Source organism: Thunnus albacares, chromosome 14 (genome assembly GCF_914725855.1).
Source record: "Thunnus albacares chromosome 14, fThuAlb1.1, whole genome shotgun sequence".
Classification (NCBI taxonomy): domain Eukaryota; kingdom Metazoa; phylum Chordata; class Actinopteri; order Scombriformes; family Scombridae; genus Thunnus; species Thunnus albacares.
In genome coordinates, this window is record NC_058119.1 from 24,033,767 (window position 1) to 24,044,760 (window position 10,994).

Sequence of the window (10,994 nt, forward strand, 5' to 3'; positions counted from 1 at the left end):
ACACGTTTAAATTTCCATTTTCTGAGCACTTTAATGACTTCTCGTCCGTTCTGGCTCAAAAACAACAGTTTGAGAAAAACCACGGCAATTTATTATGAACTGTTGTGGAGCTTTCAATCATATCACACAATCAAACAAAATCATAACTCTCGAAATGAAATATGGTGCAGGTTTCCTTTTTTAATAAGTAATAAAACATGTTGTGATCAGCGTTTCATGCCAGCGATATATTATTCATCTCAGTCAGTCAGGCAAGGACAGAGTGTTTCGTTCTGGTCTTTTTAAAGTCACCTCGTTCTTTGCTTGATTATAGCATTAATGCTCTGGGAGGCAGTGCTGTCCTGTGCAGCGATTATGGTAGAGTGGTGATTCAGGTAGCTGTCAGGGGCGGCAAAGTGCCCATCATTATAGTACAGAATGTCCTTAAAGTTATTATGGGTTTTAAAGAAGCTAGTTATACATGCGAACCAGCTGAAAACTTGTCTTCAAGGTCATCAACATACATGCAGTTTAAAAAAGAGAATATATATTATATATTTCAAATTTTGAATAGATTACATGCTGTTTTTTACTCACTATACCTTCATTTAGCAGGTTTTGTTTCTATTTTTTATATATATATATATCCTCTCTACAGTGGCTGGAATACATTGTTGACTAATCTTGTGTGAAACTTGTCAGAACACATCTCCATCTCTCTCCACCAGATCGGTCGATCGACGGAGAGCCCCATAGACTTCGTAGTGACGGACACGGTGGCGGGCAGCCAGAGTAACGCAGACACCCAGTCAGTCCAAAGCACCATCTCCCGTTTTGCCTGCCGCATCATGTGCCAGCGCACGCCGCCTTACACCGCACGCATCTACGCCGCAGGCTTCGACTCCTCCAAGAACATCTTCCTCGGGGTGAGCTGTCGTTACGTCCGCTGCTCCAGAAATGTGTAGGCGAGTTGTGAGAGAAGAAAAAAGGCAGAAAGATGAAAAAAAAAAAAAAAAAAAAAGGGAATGAAAACCACAAGGAAATGTGACAGAAAATGAGAGGAAAGGAAAGCGGAGACATACTGGTTGAGACTTGATAATGTGAAAGAGAAAAATCTTGTTTACTTTTAGCAATCATGTTTCCTGTTGTTTTCACATGTATTTATTTCTGTCTCTATCCAAAGCAAATAAGTGACAACACTGAACTCACCCACACTCCATTTATATAAAAATCTTGTGTTTTTCTCAAGCTGCAGCATCTCATTTAGACATTTTGGCATCAGTGTGTTCAACAGCATGCTGCTGCTAAATAAGTCAAGAATTTTCCATTACTCCCTTTCCTTCCTATATTACACTTTACTCCCTGTTGAGTTGTTTGGGGTTGAGCACTGAGGGAGTTGGCAGGGATCCAGTATAAATAACAATATACCAATAACAATATAAAATGCATTTTGAATTGTTCCCCTGTACTGATCGCACCTTCCCGTGTTTTTTTGTTTTTGCTCAGGAGAAAGCCGCCAAGTGGAAGACGTCGGACGGACAAATGGACGGGCTGACCACCAACGGCGTGCTGGTGATGCACCCTCGTAACGGCTTCACCCAGGACTCCAAGCCGGGCGTCTGGAGGGAGATCTCAGTCTGCGGCAACGTCTTCACCCTGCGGGAAACCCGCTCGGCGCAGCAGCGGGGAAAGATGGTGAGAATAGATTTTAAAGAAAAATAAATAAATCACACACGTATGCATATTCAAAACATAAATTCAACCACTGAAGAGCTTTGTATTTCACACTCAGCGTGTGTTCGCGGAGGATTCTTTCAAGCCGACACCATTGGTTTGAGATTAACCTTAATAGAGTGTGGCTGCTTTGGAAAAGAACAGCGCTTGTGTGTTTCCTGAATGTGAGAACAGTTTGGCCTTTTTTAAGAAGACTACATAATGTTGAATGTCGTAACTCTGACTCCACTAATGACAACAAAGAGGCAGAGAGAGAGAGTGTTTTTTAACACGCAGGCGTTAGAATGAACAAAGATGTTGCAGAAAAAGTTGCTGCTCTCATTTTAAAAAAATTCAATGTGGAGCACACCGGATGTAAATGTAAGACTTGGACGTGAGCTCGGTTCGCTGTGTGACCAGATTTTTGTAATTACACGCAAGACATCTGTACTTTTCTTCCTCGTCCGCTTCCTTTCTCACACTCACTCACGCACTGACACTGTTACTCAGGCAGGAGGAGGTCAGCCACAGCTTAACACCGCCGGGAGGTTATCACGATGCCGTCTCCAAGGCAACACGCCGGGCTGTCAAAGCTGTGTGTAACAGGACCTTGTAAGGGGATCCTCCGGCTGACGTCAGAGTCTCTCAGCCAACCGTGGCGCTCTCGCTGCCTTGTCAGCGTGGCCACCGGTAGTATGTGTCTGATTGGATTTAGGTTGTAGTCCGGGGGGTTATTGAATAAGATCTTTGTTTTAGACGGATTTCACCCAGAATCCTCTCTTCTCCATCCCGCCTCTCCCACAACACCGACCACAAAACACATAGTGAGCATGTCCGCGGTCTTTATCTGGAGTCCCACCTGTTTTATAGTCTGTCCAGCGCAGCACAAACGAGCAGCTCTGTTATCGCCAGCTGCCCTTTAAACATCCAGAGAGTTAACTGTGTGTGTGTGTGTGTGTGTGTGTGTGTGTGTGTGTGTGTGTGTGTGTGTGTGTGTGTGTGTGTGTGTGTGTGTGTTATGCATCACTACAGAAACCGCTCATTATTTCACAGTTGATTGACAATTTAGATAGTCGACTGTGGGAAAGCATCTATTTTCATTATGTACGGTGATGGGGTTTAATTGCCGTGCTGATTGCACACAGGGGTGAGTCTTCTGTCATTCTGGGTGATGATGATGATGATGATGATGATGATGATGATGATGTCACAAACACCATATCTTGAGATTTTTAGATACATTTTGAAGGTTTATGTTAGTTTATAAGCGATAATAGTATGATAAACCAGAATGGACTTGGCACTCTGACAACATTTTCTCTGGAGTTTGACCTGCAGATGGTTCACACTTTACAATATACTGCAATGATTAATTGATTAGTTGCAAACTATTAAATTAATTGCCACTATTAAGATGATTGATTGATCGCTTTGAGTCATTTTTTAGCTTCTCAAATGTGAATATTTTCAGTTTTTTTAGTCTTTTATGACAGTAAATTGAATATCTTTGAGTTGTGGACTAAACAAGACATTTGATGATGTCATCTTGGGTTTTGGGAAACAATAATTAACATTTTTCATTATTTTCTGACATTTTATGGACTAAACAACAAATCCATTTATCAAAAAATAATCAACAGATTCAGTCAGTTTTCAAGCAAAAACACCAAATATTTGATGGTTCCAGCTTCTCAAATGTGATGATTTGCTGTCTTTTCTTGTCATATATGACAATAAATTGAATATCTTAACATTAAAGACATCACCGTAGCCACTGAGGAATTTTTTTTCTTTTTACATTTCATAGACTAACGATTAATCAAATATTCAAGAAACAAGAAATACTTGTCGGATAATGAAAATAACGGTCAGTTGCAGCTCCCTCCCTTTAATGCCTCACACAGTTACGACTACATGGTTCTTGAAATGGGAAAACCGCTTTAGTGAAGGTTAACATCTGAAGGACATTCTGACTGAATGGAAGGAGAACGTCGTCTCAGCAAGTTTGCCAGAAAGCTGTCTGGGCTACCCATAACTGTGTGTGTGTGTGTGCTTTTTTTGTTTTGTGAATCCCGTGTCTGTAACCTCTCCTGTCCTTACACTGTTTCTACCTACCTATAAGTAATGAAATGAAGTGACGTGTTTATTTGATACAAAGCTGTAAACACCAGGTGATATTTAATAGTTATTATGAGCTAACGAGGAATCGTGAACATGTTCTTTTTCAGTTTCTGGACGGACTCGCTCCGCCTTGCCAGAGGGGCAGCTGGTTGTCCTTCTGCAGTTTGACACAAGGTTGAAGCCAGCGTAATTAGGAATATCTTACAGTGCAGTTTGCACACACACTGGTTTTCTGGGAGCCTGCTGCGGGGAATGTGGTGAAGTATAATAAATGAGCAGAGTACAGTGTCTGAGCTCCTGCTGTGTTTAATAAAAGCGTTTGTGCTGATAAATGATTTGCTTCGGTGTAATTAAATTATAACTGTGTGTCGACGGTGAGAGTGCGTCTGCGTTCACATGGATGAACTCGGAAAACTAAGATCATTACACCAGAGTGAGGTTATTTATTGATCAGGCAAACGGTTACTCTTTTTTTTTTTCATGACGTGGCGATAGGTTATTGATTAGAGGAGCAGAAGGTTGCCGGTTTGAAATCTGAGCAGAGGAAAAACAATAACAGACGCTGAACTCGTTTGTATCGTTCCAGTTGAGCTGCTTGTTGGGCAACAGTAGAAAGGCTGTGGTTTTACTGGGCAGATGTGAACGTGTGTGTGTGTGTGTATGTGTATGTGTGTGTGTTGCTGCATCGCTGACATAAAGAGCACACACGTGCTCAGCGAACCTTCTCCCGGGATAAATGAAGGTTAAAAAAACTGTCACCGGGAGGGACACGTCAGCTCGTGGCAGCGTAGTGCTGCCGCCACAGAAATGTGTTTGCCCCGAGACACTCGGTGACCTCGACGTCAGCGTCAGCAGGAGTGATCTCATCAAAGAGCCCTGGGAGCTGCACTTCCCCTCATCTGTGTATCACTTTTTTAAAAATAGTTTGTTATGTCTTTTAGTTGTTTTTTTTTCTGTCTTTCCCCTCTCTCAGTCACTCTGTTTTTGTCTACATGTGGAATTTCCCACTGTGTCTGATCTGTGTACCACCCAAACTCAGCGCTTCTTCCACACTGTAGGTTATTAAATCTTCCAGCTGCTTTCTCTCGTGTCCCCCTGCTGTCGTCGTTTCTCCCCGTGTCATCTTGCCACCAGCTGTTTGTCCCCAGTCTGCTCTCTCTGTCTGAGGGTGAGAGATGGAAATACTCGTGTTATACTGACACCTGCTGTTGTCAGATGAGTACCGCAAACCTCAGCAACACGTCCGACAAACCGTCCAGTCACTAATCGGTTTATCCTATTCAGGATCATGTGGGGGCTGGAGCCTTTCCCAGCATGCATTTGGTGAGATGTGAAGTGGGACACACTGGACAGTCAATCTCAGAGGCAGGAAACATAATATAAGTAATAAAACAACTGAGAATATCCCAGAGCCCAATATAGAATTGATTTGATTGTATATTATTTTACAGATCAGAAAACAATTGATAATTTTTTTTTTTTGTAATGGTTTGAGCCTCTTCAGTTTTCTGCTTTAATTGCAAATCTTTGGGTTTTTGGATTGTTAACTGGACAAATCAAGACTTTTGAAGATGTCATCTTGGGCTTTTTGACCTCTTGGTGGGCATTTTTCATTATTTTGTGGACATAACAATTAATCAATAATGAAAATAATATTTGTCTGAATCCCTGATATAGTCATCTTATGAAGCTATATCCAGTATTATGAATTAAGTGAGACTGGAAAAAACAAAAATAACCTGAAAATAGAATAAAATAGAACATGTATTATAGTTATTTGTAGCCGAGCCAGCGGCAGGAGTTGAGGACTGGTAGTGCTGGTCAGTCAGATCTGAAATTACATTTGTGATCCATGTTGTGTTTTTGAATCTTATTGACTGTTGTGATCCACTGATCACCTTGAGCTTCACCATGAGAGGTTTTGTGTGAAATGTCTCGACAACTATTACGTGCGTTCCCATGTGATTTGTCACAGATGTTCATGTTTTCCTCAACATGAATTGTAATGACTTTGGTGATTTTCTGACTTTTCATTTCACGCCATCATAAGTTCATCTGATATTTAGTGATCTGAAAGTGTGACCTGCTGTATTTTGTGTTTCTCTCTGTCTGTCTGTCCAGGTGGAGACTGAGAGCCAGGAGCTGGTTGACGGCTCTCTCATCGACCTTTGCGGTGCGACCCTGCTGTGGCGCACTGCCGAAGGCCTGTCGCGCACGCCCACCCTCAAGCACCTGGAGGCGCTGCGGCAGGAGATCAACGCGGCCCGGCCGCAGTGTCCTGTGGGTTTCAACACGCTGGCCTTCCCCTCCATGCGTCGCAAGGACACGCCGGACGAGAAGCAGCCTTGGGTCTACCTCCAGTGTGGCCACGTGCACGGCTACCACAACTGGGGCAACCACCGCGAGGAGAGGGAGGGCCGGGAGGGCCGGCACAGGGAGTGCCCCATGTGCCGAGCTAAAGGGCCGTACGTGCCGCTTTGGCTGGGCTGCGAGGCGGGGTTTTACGTGGACGCCGCCCCACCCACTCACGCCTTTAACCCCTGCGGCCATGTTTGCTCAGACAAGACGGCGGCCTTCTGGAGTCAGATCCCGCTGCCCCACGGCACGCACACCTTCCACGCCGCCTGCCCGTTCTGTGCCCAACAGCTGACTGGCGAGCAGGGCTTCGTCAGACTCATCTTCCAGGGACCCCTCGACTAGCGGGGGCGGCTTCCCAGCATCCTTTGGGTGAGGCAGCGTGGGGAGTTTTTTTGTTTGGACGCTGACCCTGATCTGCTACCCAGATTTGTTTTCTTTCCTCTGCAGTTGGAATATGAACTTTTTTCTGGACTTTTTGTCTCTTTCTCATTTTTAAGTGACCTTTGTATTGCTTTTTCATGAATGACAACAAAGATTTCTATATTTTCATGTGAAACCAGAGACACAAAAACCAAACAAAGAACACTGCTGGGTAAAAGTTTTGTGTTTGTTTCTCAAAAGAACTTTCAACAACAGTATTTATCTAAATTACTAACATACCGTAGTGCAAATATACGGTTTTTATTCATGTTTATTGTTGCAATATACATCTGTGTACATCTCTTAGAGCTAATTTAAACAAAGATGTTTATTTATGGCCCAGAAACCATTGCTTCATCCTTTATCTGTCAGATATGCCGATCTTCAATACTATTTAGCATTTTTAAGTTGAAAACACAGTATATTGTTGATCAGATATAAAGTTCTAGGTGTGTCCTGAGGGTTTCGTTCTGTGTCTTTCCCCACGTTCACCTCTCAGATCCGTTTGTCGTATTTATACACCCCCGTCCTCTGGCGTGCTCTCACTTCGTGTAACGTGTGTTAACCCTTCAGTTGTCCTTCTCTCTCATTAGGCGTCACCATGGCCTTTTTTTTCACATTCAAAGCAATAGATTTGGAATGGGAAACCTCCTAAAGCATTATGGGAAACTGAGTCTTCGCGGGCGTCTGTGTTAAGCCTGAATGACCGTTTTCCTCCCTTTAAAGTCCGAGTGAAACCTTTCTGTGGGTGAGTGAATCTGATCACAGGTTAGCCATGATATGTAGCTAATGTCACACGTCATGCAGACACACACACACACACACACACACACACACACACACACATAAACTACAGACCTGGTCAAATACTTTAGTGGAAGTAGAGAGCAACTGTCAGCACAGAAACTCGTGGTACAAAAACAAGAATATGAATGAAAATGCAGAGCAGTGTGGACAGTGTCTGGTTTATTTTTGCTGTGATGTTTGGGGCTCAAGTGCACAGTCACAGTCAGATTGATGGTCAACATTTTGCCAGATACAGTATTCTGATCAGTATTAATCTTTGCATTAAGCTAAAAGCTCAGTTATGCTCCACTTTTCTTGTAACAACGTTTTTTAGCTACCACAGACATTTTAAATGAAGTGAACGACTTTTGCCAGTATTGTGGTAATCTATGAGTGACTGTGTGTCCTACTGGAGGCTGAAAACAACACAGCACAGATCCACTTTACCATTTCAGGCATGTGATTTGCCATAATCATATGGATGCAAACGAGGAGTTGAAACAGTAGAAGGCATTTCGGTTTGCTTCTCTTCTTTTTCTTCTTCTTCTATTACTTTAATTCTTATCATGCAAGAAGCTCCGTCCATCTGATAAACAAGACAAAAGACAACTGTAGCCGTTCGACTCAGGTTTGATGCTCACAAACACATGCATGGCTTCATTTCTTTAATCCAAGCTGCAAAATCCTCTTTATAGATGTGTGTGTGTGTGTGAATTTATCAGGGCTTCATATTAATTTGTGCTTTTCAAACAAAGTGTACTGAGGAGATCCTCATGGAGTATTTTAGGGGCGACGAATGTGCTCTACAGTGTGTGTAACAAAATATCAAGGCTGCCTGTTCTTCTGTGAAAACTCTGATGATAACTCATATATTTATATATTCTAATAACTAATAACACACTGGCTGAATGATTCATTGCTTTTGTATCAAAATTGCAATTTGAAAGAGGATGATCTCACCAGCTGTATTGTCCACTGTGGCTGACAGATCGATTAGTGATAATGTTCGGTACAAGCCTATCTTATTTAAAACTATGAACCAGACCACAAATAAAGACCTGGAGTTCAATTAACATTTCATTTGCCAAATAATCAAAAGAAACCATTCTCTGCTGTCGGGTTTAATACGGTCTGTAACATTTGCTGGTTATTTATGTCCTCCTAACCAGTCTGTCTGAGAAAAGTCAACTTTTACGTGAACTTAGTTGATTTTCTGAAGAAAAATTGACCAGTTTATCCCACCTTAATGCTAAATTATTAGTTGTTTTTAAATCAAAATAGCTATTAGAAAGAGAGCAATCATTTCATCACAAGAGTGGGGATTTTATTATTTATTTTTATATATTTGGGGGCATTTTATGCCTTGTATTAGAAAGTGAAATGACAAGAAATGAAGGGAGAGATTGATTAGGAATGACATTCAATGAAGGATCCCAACCAAATGTAATCCAGAGACGCTACAGTTCAGTTCTTCACCTGAACCCACCAGAGATTACCTGCTGATGACTTTAATTATAAGTTGATTATGATTATGTCACATTTCACCAGCTATAATGAAACCTGTCAATAAATTTACTCAGCTGTAGTTCATTAACATCGGAGGACTTAAGTAACAAGCAACTGCATGATTTCATCTGTTTCTGCGAATATAAAAAAAACAAGACACATTTGTGATAAAGGTTGGTACGAGCGTGTCTCATGTAAAACTATGTAAACCACAAATAAATACCTTGAAGTTTATTTATAGAAAACGATCGCAACATAAATCTCAATCACAATATTGGTCTGAAAAATCCCAATTTTATATTTTCCTCAAATCATTCAGCCATGACTGTCTTCTCTTTAAAATCCACATCTACAGTCAGACAGAGAAGAGACAAAAACAAACATGGCATATTTATTTTTGTGATCAATTTTGTATTGATTTACAAAAAGCAAAGAAAGGACGACCCCCCCCCCCCCCCCCCGCCCTCACTAATATCAGCCACAACATCTCAGAATGATGACATCAATACTGTGAACGTCACAGCGATCGAACTTACTTAATGTCAAACAGCAATTCTTAAAGAAACACAAAAAATTAGACTTGACGTGCTGAAGAAAACAGAAACAAACAAGAAATAATTAAAATAATGAATTTTGTAAGCCAGCCTGTACCAGAAACCCTTATAATGCTCAGAAAAATAGAAATTTGAGCATCTATAATTCAAGAAGGTGGAGGAACTCTGAGGAAGATTGTGTGATATGATGGTGAGCTCCACAACAGCTACTAAATGGACCTTGTGGTGTGTTTGTCACCGTATGCAAACTGTAATTTTTCACTTAAAATGCCAAAAATCATCAAAACAGTGAAGTAGTTTGTACTTTTTTATAGAAGCTCCAAACCACATAAAGCAGATTGTTAAAAAAAAAAACGTCTGTAAAGAAGGCAGTCCTGATATTTTGCTGATATTTGGGTGTGATAAAGCACAAATTAAAGATTCCCGCTGCGTTACACACAACACGTCGCTGCGGTTCGTCCACTTCTTCTCATGAAGCCACAGGCGGCGTAAGAGCGAGACACACACTCGTACTGTAGAAACTCTCCAACAGTGAAGCAGCTTTACTGATCAGAGTCACTTCCAAACTGAAAGAAACAGTTCAGCACGTGAGGTCTGAATTCAGTGAAAAACTGCAGGTATCAGTAGCATGTGTGTGTATCTGTGTGTGTGTGTGTGTGTTTGTGTGTGTTTGTGTGTAAGAGAGAGATTGTAATTTATGTGTCCATGATGATTGTATGTGTACAGTTTTCAGTTTGTGTGTTCACTCAGTAGTTCTCCATCGGTATCCCCCCAGTGCTCGGACTGCAACACACTAACTCACCTCAGGGAGAAAAAAAAAATTTACCTGTGTCACATCTACACACACACACACACATCCACACACACACACACACAGCGCTAAGGTCTTCTGAGGATACCTCATCAGTAAAAAAAAAATCTCCACCCTGGATTTTGTGTCTCGCCTCTCCTTCACTCAGTCTCGTTTTGTTTCATTGACTCTCGAGGCACCGTGTCTGTCTCTCTCTGTGGATATAAAAGTGTGTGAGTAAGGGCTCCACTCTGTCTCTGTACTGTTATCTCAACCTAGTTTGTTTTTTTTTTGTTTTTTTACACAAAGACATGTCCATCAAGCCGTCCCACCTCCCTCCACTCGCTCTTCTTCTTCTTCTTCTCCTCTCCGGAGTCTCCTTGTGCTTGTAAAGGCGAAAGCAACGAATGTTTCCAGCAAACACTTTTTTGTAATAACTTTAAACAATAAAGTGTTAAAAGTGACACATTTCTCTGTGTACTGTTTATGTGTGTGTGTGTGTGTACTTGTATTACTGATGTTGAGGGGACATATATATGCTTTGCCACATTGTGGGAACCAAGTCCCCGTAACGTATATATTTCGGGACGGGTTCACAATTTTTCAGAACATGTTTTTCTTCCTGTTCATACTGACCGTTAGAAGATCCCTTTATAATGCACTTTCAATGTAAGTGATGGGGGGCAAAATCTAGTCCTTCTGTGCAAAAATGTATTTAAAAGTTTATCTGAAGCTAATATGAAGTTTCAGTCGTCCAAATGACTCAA

The 10,994-nt window shown here is 41.5% G+C and overlaps 1 protein-coding gene across 1 annotated transcript in view; it reads left to right on the plus strand.

Annotated features, from left to right (window-relative positions):
- peli1b (pellino E3 ubiquitin protein ligase 1b) overlaps window positions 1-10,698 on the plus strand; it is a 49,193-nt gene extending 38,495 nt beyond the window's left edge. The window contains exons 5-7 of the mRNA XM_044372689.1: window positions 708-905; window positions 1,486-1,674; window positions 5,935-10,698. Of these exons, the coding sequence (XP_044228624.1) occupies window positions 708-905; window positions 1,486-1,674; window positions 5,935-6,513 (966 nt within the window). The 3' untranslated portion in view covers window positions 6,514-10,698. The remainder of the gene's footprint in view (window positions 1-707; window positions 906-1,485; window positions 1,675-5,934) is intronic.
- The last annotated feature ends 296 nt before the right edge of the window (window positions 10,699-10,994 follow it).